The 23,204-nt window shown below is 39.5% G+C and overlaps 1 protein-coding gene across 4 annotated transcripts in view; it reads right to left on the reverse strand.

Moving 5' to 3' along the window:
• The window catches only part of rapgef6 (Rap guanine nucleotide exchange factor (GEF) 6), a 169,417-nt gene that overhangs the window by 22,459 nt on the left and 123,754 nt on the right, over positions 1–23,204 (reverse strand). For all 4 annotated transcript variants that reach the window (XM_042499999.1, XM_042500000.1, XM_042499998.1 and 1 more), the window contains 7 exons: positions 22,806–22,970; positions 20,279–20,386; positions 19,736–19,939; positions 18,835–18,943; positions 18,503–18,746; positions 12,003–12,160; positions 3,107–3,347 (listed from right to left, as the gene is read on the reverse strand). In XM_042499999.1, the coding sequence (XP_042355933.1) occupies positions 3,107–3,347; positions 12,003–12,160; positions 18,503–18,746; positions 18,835–18,943; positions 19,736–19,939; positions 20,279–20,386; positions 22,806–22,970 (1,229 nt within the window). The remainder of the gene's footprint in view (positions 1–3,106; positions 3,348–12,002; positions 12,161–18,502; positions 18,747–18,834; positions 18,944–19,735; positions 19,940–20,278; positions 20,387–22,805; positions 22,971–23,204) is intronic.

Raw genomic sequence — 23,204 nt, forward strand, 5'->3', positions numbered from 1 at the left:
AGAGGAGACAAGACAAGAAAAATGGAGTCAAGAAAAGAAAAGAGGATAGGAGATAAGACAAAATACAACAGCATGGGACCTGGACAAATGGACAGAAGAAAAGACAAACAAGAGAAATGGGGATGGGAGGAGATAAGAGAGTAGGATATAAGACAGAATAAAGGAGTACAAGAAACAGTACAAATGGACAGCCAAGGGGACAAGGAAAGAGAAGTGGAGACGAGAGCACAGAAAACACAAGGAGATGAGAGCTTTGACTATTTTTTTTTTCAATTAAATTGAGATTACATAAATAAACTGACTTTTGAAACCAAAAAAAACAAAAGCACATAGAGTCCTGCACATATGGAAAGGAAAAGAGACTGAATTAATGATGGACAAAGTGGTGCTAAACAGAACTCGGCAAGGCGAAGTCGCTGGAACCGAGCCATTGTAAATGGCCTCTGGTGCTTTGTGGGTGTGTTTATGTGTATGTGCTCAGCATAGGAACTCCGAGCTGCGTCTATATGTATTTTGGCTGTGTGAATGAGGCCTGCTATTGGCTTGGCCTTTCCCCTGGACCCTCTGTCAATCATCAACTGAAGAAAGACAGAGGAGGTGAGATACAGAGAAAGAGAAGATATATTTGCCTACTGCTTCTGTGAAACTGTGCTGAATACATACGTGTACATTATGCTGACACTGTGCCAAGTATATGTATAAAATTACTGCCAAACATGACTTGTCAGTCATCTGTTTTGTTATAAATATTTACCACAGGACACGCATAAAGAAGAGAGCAAAGTAAAGACATAAGAAAGAGGAGCTCGCTGTAGGTGTTGCTCGTTCATACCTCCGCAGCTAAACCATCCTTTTTTCTACCAGTATCTCACAGTATGGCATTTTTTTTCTTTTTTTGCTGCAGCATAGCCATCCATCAAACACAAAGGGAAGGTGTTACCATGAGTGTCCTCTAAGTAAGTGTGTCTCTGAATCTGTGTGTCCATGCATGTCTGAGACTTTCATGGTAAGTTTGTATGTGATGATGCATGTAAACAGAATATGCAAATACAAATACATATGCGTGTGTAAACACAGCATTTCCATGTCTGTGTATAGCTGCGTGACTGTGTATAAAGATGTGACTGTCTGCATCTATATCTTTGCATGTGCCTGTGTGTGCATTTTAGTGTGTGTATGAATAATTCCAGACGTGCCATGCTGTCTGCCGGGGCCTCCGCCCCTGACAGAGGATGAAATATTCATGCTAACCTAGTTGGGAGAGGACTGATGAGGGACCACAGGAGACAAGGAGAGAGAGAGAGAGAGAGAGAACTGTGAAAAACGGATGGAGAAGCCGTTTTAAAGCAGACTTTACGGCTGTGGTCCAAATTATCCTTTCATGTCCTACTAACTTTCATCTTAAAAGGGAATGTGTCTGCCATCCAGATGACAGTGTGTGATGTCCCACAGACATCTAAAAAAAACATACGGGTGATGGTGCATAAGAAACACACACACACACACACACCATACAAACTTATGTAGGTGCACTACCTAAGTGATGTGTGTCCACAACAAAGTAAACATTTTCAATTCAAAAAACACGCAAAAAAACAACAACACTGGCATCCCTGACCCTTCGGCTTTGTAAAATATAGTGTTGGATTCATAACTCGTAGAAATAATTTACTATACATTACTCACTACTTTTCCACCACTTCACTTAACTCCTTCCTGTTGCATAACTGCCTCAAAATGAAACTGTATCAATATATAAAAGAAGTTAGCCTTCCTTACACTGAATAGTACAAATATAATGTATTTGTACTAATATTTGAGTCATATAATATTATTAAAGGACTAACCTTCTTGAAACCATTAGATGACAGACTTAATAGGAAAAAAGCATGTTTAAATGGTGTATAAAGTACTTTCAATGGGCCTAACACTCATGATTACTTTTTTATATTCACCCATTACGCGGATAATTACAGAACTTATGTAACATGAGTAATGTCATAATTATTTGATAGTATATGTAGTGTGATAAATGAACATTATCACTTTACATTAATGACTTACTTTGAAATGTGATTACAATAATTTTTTACTTTGAAACATATTACATCCAACACTGGTAAAATATCACTGCAGCACTTAACCAGTATCACTCGCTATTGGTTGTAAACTGTAAACTGCTGTTTTTCTTTATTAATGAAATAAACTGTAGTTTGTGTTCTGCTCAGAGTAGCAACTAAAAATGTTTTCCAACAGTTTTAATGACGATCACCACGCGATTTATCTTTCCACTGAACTAGGACAGCAGCTCTGAATCCTGCTCCTCAGCACCTGGAGTCCTGCTGGCTTTCATTGGAGCCACTTACTCAGGAACTGATTTACACCTCGGCAATGCTAAGTGAATTAACTACATCACAGAAAGTTACGCTGTATCCGAAGGAACAGGACTGAAAAGCACCGCTCGAGGAGAATTCAATCAGTATTATATATTTTCTGTACTGTTGTATGGTATGAAGTCTGGAGTTACAGTGTTAGGGAAGATCTGGCTCTTATACAGTTCAGGACTGGAAATCTATTTACAGAACAAAGCTCACAATGGTGGTACAAAATCCTGAGCACTGTGAGGCCTTGCGTAATTAGAAGCAACCCAGAAACAATTTGACAGAGAGAAGGAAGGGAGATCGACCATTTCTCAGGGTTCTGGGCTCCAGCTCTTAAGCACAGCGGGTCGTGTCTTTGGATTAGACATTCAAGACTTCAACACAACATAAGTCTGCATAAATTCTCAAGTTTTCTGTTCCACTTCCATCTGCTTTTAGTCCAAGATGCCCACATAAATACATGTCCATGAATTTTCCATGTTTCCAATGCTTCCCTTACCATAAAACATGTTTGCTTTCTGGTTTATTAAAGGGTTCTTGTTTGTTACATTATGCACTTTCAGCTGCAAATACAGAACTGCACTAATATCCGCAACATTTGGGCTCAGATAAAAGCCACTGACAACAACTATCCAAGACTAATGCATCTTAATGTACAATCTGATAAACTTCAAACTTTCAGTCCCTAGTATAACATTTTACAGTATAATTCTTGTGTGTCTTACCTGCCGTTGAGCTGAATCCGATCAGCCAGTTTGGAGAGCTGGTCAGGCAGGCGGCGCTGTTTTATAACTCCCTCTGGGCTAACTGATACCTCACACAGGGAGTAGGTCTCGGGTGCTGCGAGGAGGCTGAACTCATTGACAGTGTGAGCAACCACATCCTTAGCCGTAGTGTCTTTACTGATGATGATGTAGCAGCTCTGCTGGTCGGCCTTGAACACCCGAATCACCTGGTCTGGGATGTCTGAGAGTGAAAGAGACAAAAAAACGTCAGTGACTGATTAGGGTTGGATGAGTTGGACAAATACTGATAATGCATTAAAACTAAATGTAATTAAATTTACAACACTATAAAACCACAATCTAAAAGCAGTTCTACAATTTTTGGCATTCATCTTTGTCTGAGTAATGTACCTATAATTTGATAGTTAAAAGGGTAAATGTGGGCTGTGTCAGTATATACAGGAATGCTATAAGGTTATGGTTTCCATATTTTATTTTCATTGCGTTCGGGTTTCAGATTTGCTGAACTGACCTCTCTCCTGCCAAATGTCTTTGGTGTAAAACTTTCTGGCAAAAGTTTCAGGTGTTACAGTTACCTAAATTTAAAATGAAAATCAACTAATCCAATGATTTACATTCAAAAATAGCTAAACTAAATTATCTCAGCAAAATCACAACATTGTGTTTCATCTTATTTCCAGCCATCCTGTAAAATAAATTCGGCCTTTCTGTGAAGCCAATTTTCTAATGGATGTTTCCACACACGTCTGTGAGGATATTTGTCTTCCATGTCTACAGGCTTACATTAAGTTTAATAACATTATTTACACTTTTTACGTCAGAGACAGTTTTATGTTACAGACCTCGACAAGGTCGCAGACAGGAGGATACATACATGTACAGAGAAAGACACAGAGCCTGTTTCCATCTGATATTAACATGCATCTTGGGTCATCGGATCACAACTAGACAGCTCAAAGTCTGTTTTTTCATACATGGCATTAGTATGTGTCAAGAGACCACTTGTGATCAGATCTCTCTGCCATGCTCTATATGAAAAACAACACATACATACAGTAGTTTCTGTTTGCAAAGATTAAGTATGTTATTGCTTTTAACTGGCAGGAGGTTTGTCATCCTTTAGACAGACTTACAGCCTATCTAAAATGGGTAAAATCTTATTTTATTGAAATAAGCGCTTCCCCAGCACTCCTTCTCTCTTAGAAACAACTGCTGCATGAGTGCGAGCTCTGTGCCCTGTTTGGGTAAAGTTGGTGAGAGCCTGCTCACACACACTGTTACCTAACTGTTAACTCAGATATTAGAAATGCTTCATTGATCTCTGGAAGTTAAGTGGGAACATTTAAAAGCTGATGCTGTTTTAGTCTGTGCTTACCAGGGAGATTTTGAACTGAGGATTCCCTGGTAGGACAACGGCTCTGGAGGAGCAGCAACAGACAGTTAATCTCTACCAGGGAGTTGGATAAGAAGGGATGCCCGCTTAGTAGGTGGTTCTTCAATGTGACCCAGGACAAATTTGAGTATACACTGCTAAACGAATGTGGCCATATGTGGAGAAGACCACCTTTGAATGCAGCCTGAGCGATAGTATCTCAAGACATGTTAGAGATGCAGTGGGTGCATTTACAACTGTACATAAAGTTGTCCATCCAATCACCCAAGATGCATGTTAATATCAGATTTAAACAGAGCCACAGATTGTACTTGTTGTCATAATGTGCATCAATAAACAAATCTGGGGATAAGTGTACCAATCGCATGATTAGTGACATCACAGGAAACACTACAGCAAAGTTGAGCCTCACATAATGCTTGCACATGATAAAGAAATAAAGACTCACACACATAGAAAGGGAAAGGAAATAACAGCATGCTCAAAACTGCATGACAACGGTAGAGGAAGCACAATAAACATGTATGTGGGATCCAGTGTTTAACCTGAGTATCCGAGCATTGTCATATCGAACCTCCTTATGGTTTTATAACCTGTCATTGTTTTGATTTTTTAGTGTCATCATGCTATAATTGAGTTAGAAAAATAAAATGTATTCCTGCCATCTTTTCCACATGACATCATTGGAAAAACTATTATCATTAAGTAGAATAAAAGCTATGAACCCAGGGTCATTTATATTATGAAAGACCTACAGATGTAAAATCATGAAAAACTAATCAAGACATTTTCTTTATTCAGCAATGAATCATTGGAAGTTGAATCATTACCTGAACCGCATTATGTAATCTGAAGTTCATTTAAAAATAATAAACTGTATCATTGCTAACAGTGACTAACAGTACGACATTATTGTTTAATTGATTCAAGACAATATTCAACAGTAAGAGGCCAAAATAAAAGTTTGAATGTTAGTGGTGTTGACTGCAGCTGATGCTGGAGCAGCTGCACGCGACTCACATACTGCGATGTGTGTTAAATAATGGAAATGTTCCCCCTGAGTGAAATACTGCATTAAAGATCCCCGTGTTTGAGTAAGAAAGAGGGTACGGCCCATTAGCCACAGGCAGCCAAAGAGCTTTAAAATGAGTCATGAATGCTGCACAGAGACAAGTGGAGAGAGGGAGTCTGTCATACAGCTGCGATGTGTGCGTGTGTTCTGGGTGGTTAAGCTTGATAATATTATCTTGAAATGGTGGGAGTTCATGAAGAAACAGTGGAAAATCAGAAAAAAAATAAATAAAAGATGTGTTGTGACGGATGAGTTTGCTTGAGTGATTGTTCATGCAAATGGCCACACCTCTGCTTCCTTCTGTTTACCAAGTAGAAAAGGGTTCAGCATGCTTAGACACAAAGTCATTACCTTCCCCTTTATTAACAAGGATCTCTGATCTGTCTGTGACTGTGTGGATCTTAAGGTGTGTCTGTGTTTAGATGATGATAGTATAAGCAGCAGCAGCAGCAACAACACAATAAGCAGAGTGAAACTGCTGAAGGCAAAGCCAATAACAATAATATTTGAGAGAATGCTCATAATCAATCACTACTGTTTGTTTAAAGAGCTGTAACTGTTGGTGTGTGTCCCTGTTTGTGCAGAATTCATCGTATTTTCAATATCTGGTGTATAAATGAGAAAAATTAGATTTTTTTTTAGGGAAGCTGCATCAGTCTGGATGTGTCCATGTGTACACATGCTGCTATCATTTTCTGTTTCTTTTCTGCTGTTTGCGAATTGACTGTATTGTCGTGTATTGTACTTTGTTGCAACGCCCATTGCTTTGTGAACTCCTGTTTTAAACATGGAGTTCTGCATTTCGGCTGTTGCCATCTTGTTTTTTTGGGGCCAGGAGTGACCATATTTGGATGAGAGGGTGGAGCTGTGTATGAGCAAGGGGTGGATTTGGGTACACTATCCGCAGACAGCCTGTCACTAAAAGAAGCCACGTCCTTGATTCTGCGTAACTTTAAGTCCTGTTAAATATAAACAGATTATGAAAAAATTTCAGGCCATATACAGTTGTCATGAATGGGGAAAATAGCTATAGAGACCAAAACATTTTCATACCTAGCTGCAAACATGTTTCTTGCTGCTATAAAATTAGGCTGTTTCACATGAGGGTCTATGTGATTTACTCAGTGTCGGAACCTGCCTCAAGCAGACATTTAAGGAACTGCAGCGGCACCTTCGCGTTGGCATCAAATTCCAGCATCGGAGGTTGCTGCTTGACATGCACTTAAATGTTTTCTATTCTGTCTTTTCCATCATGTATACTGTACATTTATGTGCTTACTCTGAATGCTTATTTATAGTATATCACTAACTTATTTCTTCAAGCATCCACATCTTTCCTTGCTTTGTGAATTTTACATTTCTATTTTATTTTCTATGGTTCCTGGAAGGAAAACATATTGATATTTTGATCTTGCAGGTCAATCTTTGTTATGAATGACCTCTCTATGGACTGTGAGCTTATTGATTTAACTCACATGACATACGCACTCAACATGACAAGTCAAATGATTACTGACTTTTATACCACAGAAGGTGATATGTGCAGAAACAGGGATTTTTAGAATGAGGGCACCAGAGGAATAACTGTGTGGCTTCCTCCTTGTTTTCCACATTGCTGCAGTAGCACAGCTCCTCTCTGTTTATGTGCAGCCGGGTGGTGATGGTGGGCTGAGTGGAAGCTAAATGCTTTGTGTCTCATTAGCTGTGATTTGTGATTAGAGAGTGGGAGGCTCTCGGCTAAATAGCTGGCTATCATATCCGGGGGGCTTAATCATGTTTAATCCTCTGGACGAGCTGCGACCTGACCTGCACACAGGAGAACAATCGCTGCCCATCCACAGCCAAACATTCAATCAATTATCATCTTTAATAGAGCATCATTCATTTTCATCAACACCAGAGAATGTATTCATGGCCTGAAGCCAAACACAATTTCTACACCGGAGGAAAAAAGTCTTCTTGGGTTTTTGCAAACACAGCACTAAGAGAAGCTACGCACTTCCCACAAGCCTCCTCCTCTACCTCCTTCCCACTATTTGCCAAAGCTTTTCCCACTCACTCCATCATACAGTCGGAAGACATAAATCACATGTGAAAGCATACAGAGCAGAGGAGGGCAGGGCATGATGGCTTGGGGTGCTGGGAGGAGAGTGGAGTCCAGTAGGTAGGGTTAAAGGCTCCAATAAATAAACACAAACAACAACATGTCTCTTTAAGAACATGTGAGGAGGGTGTTTCTCAAAGGATTAGGCTTATTTTCATTATCACCAACCCCCGAAGCAACTTAAACCAACACCTAATTGATCCTGCTAATAAGTATTGTCTCTGTAGCCGGAGCATGACTCTACTTACGTCTTCCTCTCTGTGATAAAATTCAGTTTTCACCCCAAAACTATCAAAAACACAATAAATCCATATGTTCTCATTAGGAGCCATATTCTTTGATGTTACTTTTTGTCTCACTGGACGGAGGGGTGTGTTGGTGGCTGCGTTTGATTGACAGCAGCCTGCGGGTTTAGCTCTGGTACTGGCAGCAGGAGAGACAAAATGAACAAACTTGCCCTGTGGCATACAAGCTGTGTGTTGTTAGCGGTGATATTTAAGAGTTAGGACCACACCAGCATCTAACCAGATCTAAAAGAAACTTACTCATTTCTATCGGTCTCAATAATGCCTGAGCAAGCTTGGATGCTTGACCAACATTTATTACCTATTCATAGACATTTTAAAGCATTTTTAGGGAGGATATCTCGATTATTTTAATTTGCACTGTATTTCATTAAATTATGTTTGCCATTTGTCCTGTTGTGTGTGGTGTATGTACATGCTGTTTTACACAAATAAAGTTCCAAACTAAAAAATGAAGATATTTTGATCTGCAGATAAGTGTGCATGCTGTTTCATGTGCTGCAGTTAATTAACTAACTGGTCTGCAATTTCACATTAGCAATGTTTGTTTTTCTGGCTGTTTGTCAACATGACCTGCCTATGATAGAAAGTTGACATTGCTACTTTTTGCAAATATAGTTTAAAATGATGCAATTGGAAAAAGCATTGGAAAAAATTCTCTAAATTTGTATATGGTGAGCTAATGGTATTCCAATAAATTAATGCAAAAATAGGGGGCATCTTTTAGTTACTTATTTTCCCCTCAAAGCAGATTGCAGGACATCTGATTTACAGAGCTGATATGTTTGCTGTAGAAAAAAAAAATTCTTTCAGTTGGACTTTACATACACTGTGCCGTTTGTGAATTATCCGTAATCTCTGTATTGATCCTAGTGATGGAATATGTCATCAAATGTGACCTGATTATTGTTGTGTAGTCTTTGTCCAGTATTTCTCCATTAAATTTACTAAACAACAAAGCAAAACAAAATAAAACAAAAAACATTTTTTTACAGAAAACACACGACATAATCAACTTTTACAAACTGGGTGCATTTTGAATTACCTTTTTTTTATGAGAGAAGGAAATCACACTTTTAGTAAAGTGAAAATATTCAACATGGTTACTTCAATCCTTAGATAACTCTTCAAAAGTGAAAAATGTCCTCGGATACTCAGATTCTCACATGACGTGTAAGAGTGTAAGAGGTACAAATGCAGGGATGCAAAGATGGACTAAGGGGAAAAAGCTCATGGATTAAAGGAGACAGACAGAGGGGATGTTAGGGAGGAATATTTAACGAGACACAAACTGTGGTATTGAAGGTATGTATACTTACAGTACAGTCCCAGGGCTTGGCAAGCAGAAAAGAAAAAGAGAAAACAGTGAATTTGACAGAAAGAAAGAGTGTGGGAGGAGTACAGAGACACATAGTGCCTGGAAGCATCATGACAGAGGTAAAAAAAAAAGTAAAGTAAAGTAAAAGGATGGAAGATGTACTGTAGTCTAAATCTGTGTTCATGCTAAACCAGAGAGGCAGAGTGTGACTCATCATTTCTACACTACAACATCTGTTTAAAATCACAGCAGGACAAGAGGGAGAGACAAGAGAAACAGTAGGACTGGGAAAAAAGAAACAGAACGGATAGAAAGAGACAAAAGAAGAAACCAAGGATATGGGAGTACAACTTTCACTGACAAGAAACGTTACCACTTTGCAAACAAGAGACAACACAGAAACAGCAGCCATCGCAGAAAACTCTTCTGCTTTACCTCTAAAAGAACAACACGTTCCACCTCAAACTCATTCAACTTTAGTTGTTTGAAGCAGGGATGTAGGAGTACCATCAAGTGTGGCACGTCAGGCAAATATTTGGTTAAAAGTAGGGCTGCAACTGATTTTTTTTTCTGATTGAATAATCATTTATTCAATGAAATGCTAAAAAAAAGTAAAAAATGCCCATCACAATTTCTCAAGGCGACATTCCAAAATCGCTTGCTTAATCCAACCAATAGTCCAACATCCAAGGATTAATCAATGTAAAGTGACATAGGATGGAGAAAAATAGAAAACTATCATATGTGACAAGCTGAAACTAGATAATTTTAGCAAAGTTTTAGCAAAAATGCAAATGTTTCGGAAGGACTGAGCATACAGCTAGATAAATAAGACTGTGAATATAATACACGAGTTGTTTGGGAGTTGGTAAACAGATGTTTTGATATAGTTTTGCTGTTGTTAAATGTAGCCCCCAATTATTTAAATCCCTTTAGAATGTGTGCCTTTTTTAGATTCTCCATTTGGTTTTTCATCACAAATGTAATTAGATTACATAAGTAACTGAACTGATAGTTATTTTGGGGGAGAAATATCCATTTGAAACAAGCAAAAAGCTGTAAAAAAGAACATAAAAATAAGAGCACGTCAAAATTTTAAAATACCAAAAACATTTGCAGCTATGTAACCTCTACACTAATGTGATACCTGTAAAGTCCAGGTAGGACAGGGCATCACAAGCCCTGTTGATCAGGATCTGGGGGTTTTGTCTGAGCAGGCTGTGTCTTGTTCTCCCCTCTGTCAATATTTTATTTTCACGAACACACCAACATTAACGGGTACACACAGCTCCACAGGGAGTGCTTCATGTTAGTTTAAATAATTATGGCAGCAGAGACCTGCCTGACAGCAAATATAATATTATAGTCCAGTAGGTTAAATCCCTTTCAGCTGAAAGCAATTCTGCAACAGCTCTGTGGCACTTCAAAAAGAAACCCCAGGGTGAGTGTTTGTGAGTGTGTGTGTGTGCTACAAAGCTCCAACTGCTTGCTTTGAGTGACTTTATGCGTGTTCCTTTGTCAGCACAAGTGAGCATAAGTGTTTTTTTGAGGAGTTTATCCGTATAAGAGAGAAAGCTAGAAGAGGAAAGGCGGAGAGTTTGCATTTTAGACAACCAAGTGCACACAGCACTATACTTCTCATATGGCTGCTTTCTGTGATTATGCTCAGGATGACAGGTTGTCAGTACAGCATCTTTCAGTGCTCCCTGCGCATTGGAGTCCTTCACTCCACAAGTGGATAACACTGCTCAGTAAGGCTGAGGACTTAAGTCAAGTGAGACAAACAGCTTTAGGAAAGAAGTACTGAATTCTTCGACTGAGACACCTGAATTGAGGCCATAAAGGTCATGAACAACTGAGAATGAATGTAATGAAAGTTTTGCTTGCTTTACATCCAAAGTACTTTGTGTTTTAAGAAGGTTTTAAGACCTTCAGGTTTTATTCTTATGTGCTGTAAAAAGAAATCTGATTTTGTGCTTTGAGTTTCATTTTAAAAGTCTGCTGTGTAGGATTTAGGGGATATATTGGCAGAAATGGAATATAATATGATCGGTATGCTTCCTATTGTGAATAATCAACTGAAAATAAGAATATCTTGGTTATCATTACTTAAACATGAGCCGTTTATATCTACATATTAAGCAGTTTCTTGTCCACACAGTCCGCCATGTTTCTACAGAAGCCCAGAACTGACAAACCAATCACTGGCTCTAAACTGTGTTTTCGCAGTTTGCTAGGCCAGCAGCCCATAGGCGTTGAGCAAAACCACATCGGAGAAAAACTGACTGTAACATGAAACTGCTTCATTCAGTGTTTTTACCGGTTTAAATCACCTTGTCTGTTTGTTTTGGAGAGGAAGATACCTCTAGGATAATTAGTCCCCTGGCAAAAACCTCTTGAACAATAAACAAAGTCAGAATTTCAAACGGAAGAAGTTTCAGCTGGATGCAATTAGCAATCCTCGCTGCTAAATGCCACTAAATCCCCCTAAATCTTTCACAATGCTTCTTTAAAACACAAGTTTCGGGCTGTTTTTTTGTTTCTCAAAATATATGTTCAAAACAATCAGTCAACTAACTATAAAATGTATTGAATAAGAAAGATGCAAAGAAAGAAACAGGACAAGAGTTCAAACGCTGTCAATAAACCCCTTGGTTTCACTGAGACAGGATATTATTCTTACCTGCGGGGTTGGAGAAGTCGAGGACGCTGGTGGCCGGGTGCAGCAGGTCAGGGCTGCTGGATGACAGGTTGCCGGGGATGGGCATGATGGCCACGCTGTGTCGACACTGTTTGGTACCAACAATGCTGTCATCCTGAGACTGACCCATGCCGCCATCACTAGAAAGGAAAGCAGGGACAGTAGGGGAGCAGAGCACAGAAAGAGAAAGAGGGGTTGGAGTGGGGGGTAAGGAAAGGTAGTATTAAAAGAAAAAGGGTGTGATATTACAAGAGAAAGACAGAGAGAGAGAAACAGGAAAATTAGATTTTCTCCATCAAGTAACTTAATGTTCTAAAATTAAGTTTAGGCTTTTTGCAGCAGTAGACATTTCTCAAAAAACAGCCTGAATGTTTTTTCACTTTGTTTTCTGACTTTTAATCATAGGTATTAGAATGAGGGCTCTTCCCTTCATCTTGAGAACATGTAACTCATAACACCATGGAAAAATATATCAGGAGATTTCATCAAAATGTCTACTCTTGCAGAATGACAACACCAAATATCAATATCACTACATTCGTCTTTTAATATGCAGCAGTGACACAGCTGAAATCCATCTACGAGGCGGTCTAATGAATGGCACGAACTGATAAGGAGCATTCACGGACAGAGACACGCAAGTTCACCAAACACACGCACACGACAAGAGACAATGGGACAGGTATACACACAAGCTAAGAGAGACACAAACACGCAAACGGCAGAGCACAAATGAAAAGAAAGGATAAGTAATGAGAATTTTAGCTCTTTCAGATGTGACTTTGCGTGTGTTTGTGTTAGCATTAAGCCCTCTGTTCTGATGTCTGTGTCCACCAGTTGGCCACATTATAAGGCAAGATTGGACTTGAGAGACAGGCACCTTTCTACCTGGCTCCTCAGCTGCACTCAGGGATATGCAAACGTCAACCTTCACATTAATGGCCTCATTAGACTGCCTGGGTCTGAATACACGAGACGAAAATGGCAACTCTTTTGAGACAAATCCAGATGGACAGGTCAGGTATTGTTGTTTTGAAAAGGCCTGCCTCGAATGATAAATGCAGGTTTTTGAAGGTTGAATAACTCTTTCTTAAACATGTGTGGTAGCTTTCAACTTTCAAGCCTTACAATTAATTTTATCAGTGTAAAGGCAGCAAATTTATGGCATTTCAAAGTGAAAAATCTCCAAACTTGATAGAATAAAAATAAATAGTAGCAATCAAGTCTAAGAGTGGCACTTAAATATTTATGTTGTTGACAAATTGCACACATTTCACTATGTTGTCGTTGTGAGTTTAAGTCTCAGTCTGCAACTGAGCATCTGAGATGAGGAGGTAATTTCGGTTCTGCATGCATACTAATTGTAGCTTCCTTAAGTGTACGTGTGTGTGCGTGTGTGTGTGTGTGTGTGCGTGTGTGTGTCTGTACAGTCTGTTCTGAAGGCGGTGCAGTAATGCAGCGCTTCATCTAACACAGCTGAGTGCTGCTGTAGCAAAGCCTCTGTAATCTTAAAGTCACCGGTTAAGGTGGTGCACCGATGAGATAGAAGGACAGTAAAAACAGATAAAGGCAGACAAAGAAAAGAAGAGAAAAGGAAATGCATAAAGAAATAGGTAGATTATATACAGAAGAAAGGAGCAGACAAAGATGAAAGAGATTTAGAAACTGATGTGAAAATGATGTTGAAATTGAGACGGATATTGATAGCATGGGGTTCAAATAAGATGACCCTGATATTGCTCAGTCTTGACTGTGTAAGTCTGATAATAGTCATACTTTGAAAATAAAAGTTAGGAAAGACAAAGTTTTTAAGTACAGCATAGTATCGCAATATTTTTAGTGACAATATCGTATTGATACATGGATGCCAAGTATATGGTTTTTAATCATATAACTTATTATCATTGCAAATGGAAATTGAACATTTGATAGCCTACTAGAACAATGAAATCATTTCAGGACACCAGATTCATTTTGCTGTAAGATATAAGATTACAGTGAAAAAACTTTATCTTTAAAACTTCATCTTGTTATTTAAAACAGATGATCATTTTCTTTTGGAGACATAATTTACAGTTGAAACAGGTAACAATCTTATCACAATACTCAGTGGGTCACAAAACGATTAATATTGTGTCATGACTAATAATTAGTAATAATATTGTATTGTCGGGGTCTGGTGATTCCCACCCTTAGTAGTTTAAGATTAAGTCCATTTGATATGGTATGAACAAGGGGATGACATGCTTTAACATGTTTACGCATAAAGGTATTTAAGTATCTGATTTACTTTAGATGTCAGATGTGCTGACTGCCAAACATCAAGAAACATAAACCATCTTTAGCTGATAACACTCCTCTCTAGTATTCAACACTGTAACATAAGCAAGGTCTCCTTGATATTTTCTACAACATCCCAGCAGAATAAAGTACATTTGGTTAAAACAGAGCGTCTAAGGCTCACTCCGTAAAGAAGCCATGAACACAAACTAAACTGAGGAGAAACAAAGAGAGAGGGCACCTCCACTTAGCAGAAAAGTGAGATTCATGAGTTCAAGGTATCAGCACGAAATCTTCAAATGCAGTCCTCTAGTAAGGTAGCTGAAGTTCGGTGGTGCTGCTGTATGTGTGTGTGTGTGTGTGAGTGAGTGTGTGTGTTTGCAAATGGATATAGAATCAAATGGTTGAAAGATGGGGAGTTACACAAGAGGTCTTACCCAAACAGGCCCCTGAAGCAGCAGAGACAAACGGGAGAGAGACGACATTGAAAAGCGTGAAAAAGAAAAATAAAGCAAAACAAAAAAAACTGAAGCAGAGCTCTGCTGAAGTTATATAGCGATACAAGTGCAGCAGAGTGACAGGGCCTCTCACTCCTCCGACACACACTTAAACAACACAAACACACATGTAGGCTGACAGAACATACAACAGCCTATTAAGTGTAGACACACTGACAGGTTTACTGAGATAAATGAGCAGAAAAATGTCAGGAGCATTTCATAAAGCCAGCATAGAGTCATACCCAGCACATGACGGGAAACTGCAGGATTTTTGAGGAAATCCAACTTGACTTTTTCACCTCATTCATAAAAAATACTCATGAGATGATTTGTCAGTAGCAGGAAGCATACAATGATATATTTTAAGAAACATTTGAAAGAAACAGATATCAACTCTAAACACATACCAAGCAGTGCACAAAAATGACGGCATCTGACTCCATCACTTTCTGTCTTACTACTAGTAATCATTTCCGAAACAGTTTGTCTTGCAGGTTAACAACAGCGGTGAAGTCAGCACGCAGTAAAATGTGGACATCTTGTAGGGTGAATGTCGAGATGCACACACACACACTTCATAACACAATAGTTATAGTGACATGCTTCATGATTTAGTGCATGTGACTGCCTCACAAACAGGTGGAGAGGATGAAATGGCATCATGGGACACGAGGTTACCACTTAATCGTCATCTCATTAAATCACCCTGACTTCTGAGACAAACTGACTAAAGGCTAAAACCTCTGTCTATCGCTTTCCAATCTGTAGAATGTAAATCAGCCGGGCCGGTCAATATGGGGATGTGTGTAAAGGTGCATGCACATCTTCATTTGGCAGAAAAACGACTTGTTTATTGCCAGCTTGTCCTTGTCATATAAAATCCTTGTCTGAAGTGGAGCACGATGTCAGCCAAGAGCAGGAAAAAGCAGCAGCAGTGACGGTGGGTTTGTGCATGTATGCAAGAGCATCTGAATGGATTTTAAATTGGTAAACGAGATAGATTTTATTATTTAACCTGTCAGGTGTTTAAGAAGTGAGCAAAAGCATTGAATATGTGGCCTTTTTGACAGACTGTACCATGGCAATGGTGGTCCCAAGCTGTATCCTTGTGAGAGCCAATATGTCCTTTTACATATAAAGGAACGTCCTTTACTTTCAAGCCCTTGCCAGATGAGTTCAAACAATGCTGATTAAGCCTTCCGCTGCCAGGGAAAGCTTTCTGTATTTTATATTATAACAGAGTTGTAGCGACACCAGAAATAACGGGCTAGTGCTAAAGGGGGCAGAAAAAAGGGAAGAGCTAAATTTATTTATTTTACATTGGATTTGCTTTGTTTTTGTTTTGTTTTTTTTTCTGGTTGGCACTTCTTTTTGCTTTGTTTTTTCAATGGTTTATCCGTTAATATGTGATTCTGATGTTTTCTTTTGATACCATGTGCGTTGACAGCGGAAGATACAATAAAACAGGAACAGTGCAAGGGCTTTGAAGCCAATTTGACAGCTGCCAAACTGTGGATTTAAAACTCTGTCGCATCTTTGGGCCCAAAAAGATTTTCCCCATAGACTTTTACATTGTGAAATAAATATGTGTAAATAATTTGATACACTTGTTGAAGTGTCACAACCTGTGTGTTGTTTCATGACCAGTATTTCACTCATTTGGTTCAATAAAATTTCAAAAGTCTAGAAGAGCCACACAATTAAACAATTTCATCGCCATTCACGTTAGCGGAGGGCTGAAGTGGAGGGCTGAAGTGGAGGGCTGAAGCGGAGGTGTGCCTCGCAGCTGGTGGAAGTCCCTAGTGCACATACTCTATAGACTCTACAATGCAGAAGATCTGGGTAATTTTATACACAGGAATTCAAACTTTTTTTGCTCCATGCATCACTGAGCAACTTTTATAGGAATGAATTGGGCACCGCCTCCAACACTGTATCCAGTTCTCTTTATAGATACATTGGTGAGACCACAACAATAAGAGCAGCAGCTAGCAGTATAGCGGAAGTTATAACGTGAAATCCTAAGACATGTCTAAGAAACGTTCCTGGACCGGATATCCAGATAAAAAATAAAATCTAAGACTTGAAGAGAGTGGTCCTGGGCGACAAAGGAGATGCAGCAAGTACACACATACGTCAGCATGTCTTAACGGTGTTTGTGTAAGTACTCTCACTGCCAGCAACAAAACTTTGGCACTGCAGCTTTAAACAACATTATCATAAGAGCAGTCTGTACCTTTTGTACACATACAACCAATAGACAACTTCACTGTTGCCTAGTGTCACATTTTCATCTTACAGCAGGCACTGATGAATCCTGATTGACTCAAACCACCCGTATCATCTCCAGTCCCTTTCATCAGCCATCAATTCCTTTGAACCAAAGAGTGGTTCGAATGGTGCCGACCAGCAAAATAAAAAAAGCAATGAAAGCCCTTGTTTAGTCGATAAATAGAACGCAGCATAGAACCTTTGCATGCCTTGCACCGAGTCAGATCAATCGCCGTGTGTTGCGTTACGAGAAAGACACACAATCAGTTTTCATGCAAACTGTGCAGCTTTGTGGATATTATTACAGTGGAGCTTGAAACTGACTGAGTGAGGACAGTGAGGGAGAACAGTAAGTGAAAGGGCACAGATATGACAGTTTGTGTGCAAGTGTGTGTTTGTATGTGTGCGTTTACAGTGTGTGTGGGCCGTGCTGACGGTTAGCTCTGTAATTAACAGGGTGAAAACAGCATCTTCTCTCACACAAACTGAAACAGTATGGAGTTTAATGAGGCCTGGAGAGGCATGAAATGATGAAATGAAATCAAGCCTGTATCAGCATGTTACGGGTGGAATATTGAATGTGAGCCTCCATCTGCACAATTGCTTTCAATTGCTCCAGATGCTGCAAGTATAACGGCTGGTTATGGATGACAATGGCTATATGATGACGATGAGGAGGCCTTTTACATTTTCATGATTTTGCTGGAATGTGTCCACATTACAGCAGCTGAAGATAAGTGAAAAAGTAGAAAGATGATTGCAACCTTGTGCAAGAAATTTTCAGAGCAACGTTCCTGTAACCACGGCTTGCAATGGGATGGACTTCATGTCATTCATTTCTATGTACAACCAATTTTAGAAAAAATATGTGGGTAAGCATTTTAGTTTAAATCGGGTAAAATTTCTCAATTTCCTGCTCATACAAACTGCGAGCGGAGGCTGAAATGTGCTTCTCTGTCACTTTCTGAGGTGCAATAAGTGGTTCAGTTCAGTAGCAAAGCTAGAGGCTTAGATTTCTGCTCACGACTCCAACATTTTCTGTCGGCAGATGGTCACAGCTTGCTACAAAACCGATGCAGTGACAGTCGACAGATCCAGTTAGAGAGGATTGTGTGTCTGCTGGAAGGTAAATCCATGTGAACTTGCGTTACTGATCATTTAAAGCTGCAGAAACAGATTTTTTCGGCCACTTGGAGGCAGCAAAAATAAGACGTGAACTCTGCATTGATATCACTACATTTTAAGTTGATAGGGTGTACTTGTTTGCAAACAGCGGCAACATTAACGTACATTTGGAGTCAAGTTTCTGGCCACATGATGTCCTTCTGCCTATACACATCTAAACCGTGATACTACCTTTAATGCATTTTATTCCCGCTTAAGCACTGTCTGCAACCACACAGACAGCAGTGATTACATAAACCCTCTTACCTGAAAGGTTTGGGTGGCAGTATGCTGAAGCGCGTCTTCTCCAGCATCTTCCTGATCTTGTTTCGGCCTCCTGACACAGTGTTGGCCTTCATTTTTCTGGTGCTCTTGTGGTCTGTCGCGAACTCCATGTCTCCAGGAAGGTCAGGGATGGAGAAGCGGTTGCCTTTTTTCTCCTGAATCTTGGGAATGTGAGGGCCACCGTTCTTCTTCTCATGTACGATCCTGCTCAGGAGCTCTTTGAAGACTAGACGAATGAAGGTACAGAGAGAGGTTAAGGCAATTATTCTCTTTGTGCATTAGCATGTGAGTTCAAATACTCTGACTTGGCTCACCAAATATGTTGGTTTTGACAGTGAGAGAGAGGTGTGTGTTGTTTCTCAGGATGTCAACGGCTTTGGAGAAGGAGATGTTCTCAAAGTTTTGACCATTGATCTCCATGATCTGAAACAAGATGGATGAAATGACAAAACTATAGCAGGAGTAACAAAAAAAAAAAAACACCCACTGAATTCCCTTTTAGATTAGCCTTGACGAAAATCTGAAACACATCACTTATTATCACATATTCTGGTTTGCTTGACATGATATTATTCTTGACTCAGCAGTGGCTCCAGTCCTCTTAAAATTACACTGAAAAGAGAAGTGTGCCTTGCAGTGTGACTGCTGGGTAGCTTGATTGTAACACTGTTGTTTCATGTCACCTTTAGAAGAGATGAGCAGTTTGCAATGGTTAAAAATAAAAAAGAGGCAGTCAGTCAGGCAGTGTGTTACATATGGCAATATGGATTTTTTTAAAACCATAAATAAGAAAGCAGCTGACCTGCATCAAATAGTTTAGAGTAGGAACATAAATACAGATCATGATTTTTTGAGGACAGTCAAGAGAGATCTTTAAAGAAAAAGTGCTTTTGATCAAAATTTGGTAGACAGATTATGTGTTCCCCTTGTTTTTTACAGGTTTTCTTAAGCCACACCTTTACGGAGTGCACTAATGAACTGCCTTTTTAATGTTTTTCAGTGCAATTCAAGCTTGAACTTCCAGATGAGTCATCGAATGATTGATCCCAAAGCCAATTCAGTGGCTACTTTTAAATGCACACTAATAATCCACAATTATTGTATTTATGACAATACTGTGAATTTGATACTACATGATGCTGTGAACACCATGCTTCAGTGTAAGCAGGCGACGAGGGATCCCTGGTTTACACTCTGTACTTTACATTCGCTCACCTGATCCCCCCGTTTGAGTCCGGCTTCTGCCGCCTTGCTCCCTACTTCCACTGACTCAACAAAGATGCCAAATCCTCTCTCGCTGCCGCCCTGCACGCTGAAGTAGAGCGGCGACTCTCTGGACGCCTTCTGCAGAGTGATCTGTCTCCACTTCGCCTTGGCTGCACACGCAATGTTTAGCAGCCGCAAATGGCCCTTCATTTTCTGACGAGGAGGAAAAAAATGGAAAAATGATGAGCCTGATGAGTCCTGCATTTAGTACCCTTTGTTTCCTGAGGTGTGCTATGTAGTTTTGGATGAAAACAACAATTATCTGCAAATGCTTAGAGTTGATTTAAAACCATTTTTTGCTTTTACATGAAAATATAAAAACACTAACAGTAACTCTGAACTGATCTGAGTGACTATTCTGATAAGACATGGACAGCAGGTATGTCTTAGGGGAGTATTAAAATTGAAGTTGAACCAACTGAATTGAGTAAAAGTGACTTAATAAAAGATGAACAGAAGTAAACAGTAATTTTAGGTGTCTGTTGATCTTACCGTGGTTTCTAGATGTTTCTCAAAGTCCTCCAGGAAGTGTGTCATGGCAGGGTCACCCTCAAAGTCATTGAAGTGGTTGTTAACCCACAGCAGCACTATTCTCGTTACCTGTGAGACACAATGAGAGCTTTATTCAGTGGAGCCACAAAAACTGTACGTCTTTTTTCACAGTTCCTGTCACAATTTATTTTCACACTCCACGCTCATGCTCTATTTAAGTATGAGAAGCTTTGACAAAATATTTGTTCAGAGAACTTGCAGAATGCTTATGCTGTATGTATTGGGTCAGAGGTCCCATTTAACTACTTTGCAAAACCTTAAAGCTGGTAGTTGCTCAGGGACACTGTCAACATGAGTGCACTCATCATTTCTCGCTGTGTTACCATGCTGTCAAAAACTGATCAGAGTTAAATCAGAGTTAAACATCTCTCAAATATATAAAATGGCCAAAAGAGTTAACAAGAACTTTAATGGCTGCCAAACTGTTGCTCAACAAAATGCACCCCTAATTGTCAGATTTTTGTTTTTATTCAGTCTAATTACAGATCTGTCTTTATCTATTGAAAAAAATCCTTTAGTAGCTAGTACTGTAAAACATGGGAAACAGCAGGGAGGCTAAATAATGTGCACTGCAGAGATAAAGTTGTTTAACCACTGGTTCCAAAGCAAAGGCAACTTGTAAACAATTAATTCTGCAGTTTTACATTGGTGGCAACCTTGTTTTAACCTTTGCAAAAGATCAGAACAGCAACCAGTACATCACACGGAGCATCAATCAATCAATGTCCACTTTCCACTCCGTCTTATGTTTCTCACGCCGCCTCTTCCCCTCTTTTTCTACATTCTGTTACTTTCTCTCTGCTCGTTCTGTACAGGATTAGATCCTGTTTAACGGAGCTGAAGATTATAAGCCTGAATGACAACCACATAAAGACTATTGACAGTACAAGACTAATCTTAGGTTAAAGTGGTTATGGACAACAGGAGTGTCAGGCATGAACAAATCATGGCTGAGTTCAAGGACAGCTGAGCTGGCTGAACTCGTATCGATCTGCATGTGAGCGGCACAACAATTTCCATCGACATGCATAAATACAAAACATTAGGGGAGTGCTGAGCGGAGCATAAGCACCATTATTTAAAACTGCACACTTAAAAATAGTGCAGAATGGATGAATATATACAGATTAAACTTAGTATGTATTCTCTCTACAGCTGCTCTGCAACACTTTACACTCTACACAGAAACACCTTAATATTCCCATCTGTGCCAACCAGCCCACTTGACCTTTCAGGTCCTCACTTAACTCAAAAGACAAACACAATATTGCATATTCTTTGAAACATTAACCCGCATAGTGTACAAACACACCCATAACTACCAAAAGTAGCTGCCCCAACCCAGTCTCACTCGCAGCTCTTTATATGCCAAAGTTTGGTCAGTGGCCCTGGGTGTCAGACACCGATGAACTGGGAACCTTTTAGCGGCAGTATGAGACACACTTGGTGATGGCATTTTTTTTTGTCGCTCCGGGCAACAACTGTAGTATAAAGAGCAAGATGGCTAGCATAGGGTGGCTGGTTGGGAAGGTGGATGGGTCAAACAAACTCTAGACCTTTATTTGGGAGCCTACTTTTTGTGGCTAACAACCTAGTGTGCTGGAATGTGTTGAATACATTCAATAATAAGTTTAAGCAGCGTGCACATCCAAAAGTGATAAAAACTAGGTGCTGGCCTTCTTTACTTTTGGACAAAAACCCATGGATAGATGGCAAGTTGCAGGATGAGTGTTATACTGTGTTTTACAAATCATAGGATATACATGCAGACTGAGTGAAAACATTCCTGTTTGCGATCAGTATCATGATTATCCTAACTATTATTTTATGAATATTTTATAAAATCACACAAGCTGAACAGTACAACCATATCTGTAAATATTAACAGCAATTAATCATATGACAATTTTCAATAACACATCTAGCAATGAGATTTTCTTATGAAACTATCTGTTTATAGATGAGTGAATCTTTACATATTTAAGCTATTTAACCTTTACAGACTTACAAGATATATATTAGAAAAACTGAAACTGAAAAGCATGTGACATAGTGAATGTATTTAATTTAATCTTTATTAATTTACCTGTTTATTCATCCTCTCCTTTTTCTGTTTTGCAACTGGAGTTTCACTTATTACTGTCCCCTAACCATGAATGTATTTTCTTGCATCAAATGCATAACTGCAATGCACTGTGAAAGATACAGACCTCTGCATTGACCATCGTTGTTCACTCGCTCCCTAAGCCCTCAGAGGGTCGATCAGTTTAGTTCAGTTTTTCAGAAAATTGAAACGGCACTTATAAGGGCGGCTGGGATTTTCCCGAGGGCAAGTGCCGAAGGGAAGTGAACGAGGCATGTCGAACAGCAAGTGAAATACAGTTTGACACCAAGGGCCACTGAACAAGTGTTGGTATTTTAAAAGTTAAACGTGAGAATAAGTTCACTGCCCACACACACAACTCACCGTGTCCCGCAGGCTGTCCACATGGAACCACTCCAGCAGTTTCTTGCCAACCTCCATGGGATTTGACAGAAAGGTTCTGTAGGTTAGCAGGAAGTCCTCGATGTAGGTGGGGTCCACCACCGATGGTTCTTCCACCAGGTGCATGATCAAACGCTCCGGGGTTCCCTAGGGTGACAATTATATACACAAACATAAGGCTACATGAAGAAGAAATATACAGCACACACTCATAAATACACATGTAAGAGAGCGGAAATGACACAAGGGCATGCATATCTATACGGACACTTGCACACACACACACACACACACACACAATCATGCAAATGCATGCACACACATTGAAGCAAGCAGGCACAGGAGTATACCAATCTGAATAAATTATGTCAATATAAATCA

This window comes from Plectropomus leopardus, chromosome 13 (assembly GCF_008729295.1).
Source record: "Plectropomus leopardus isolate mb chromosome 13, YSFRI_Pleo_2.0, whole genome shotgun sequence".
Classification (NCBI taxonomy): Eukaryota; Metazoa; Chordata; class Actinopteri; order Perciformes; family Serranidae; genus Plectropomus; species Plectropomus leopardus.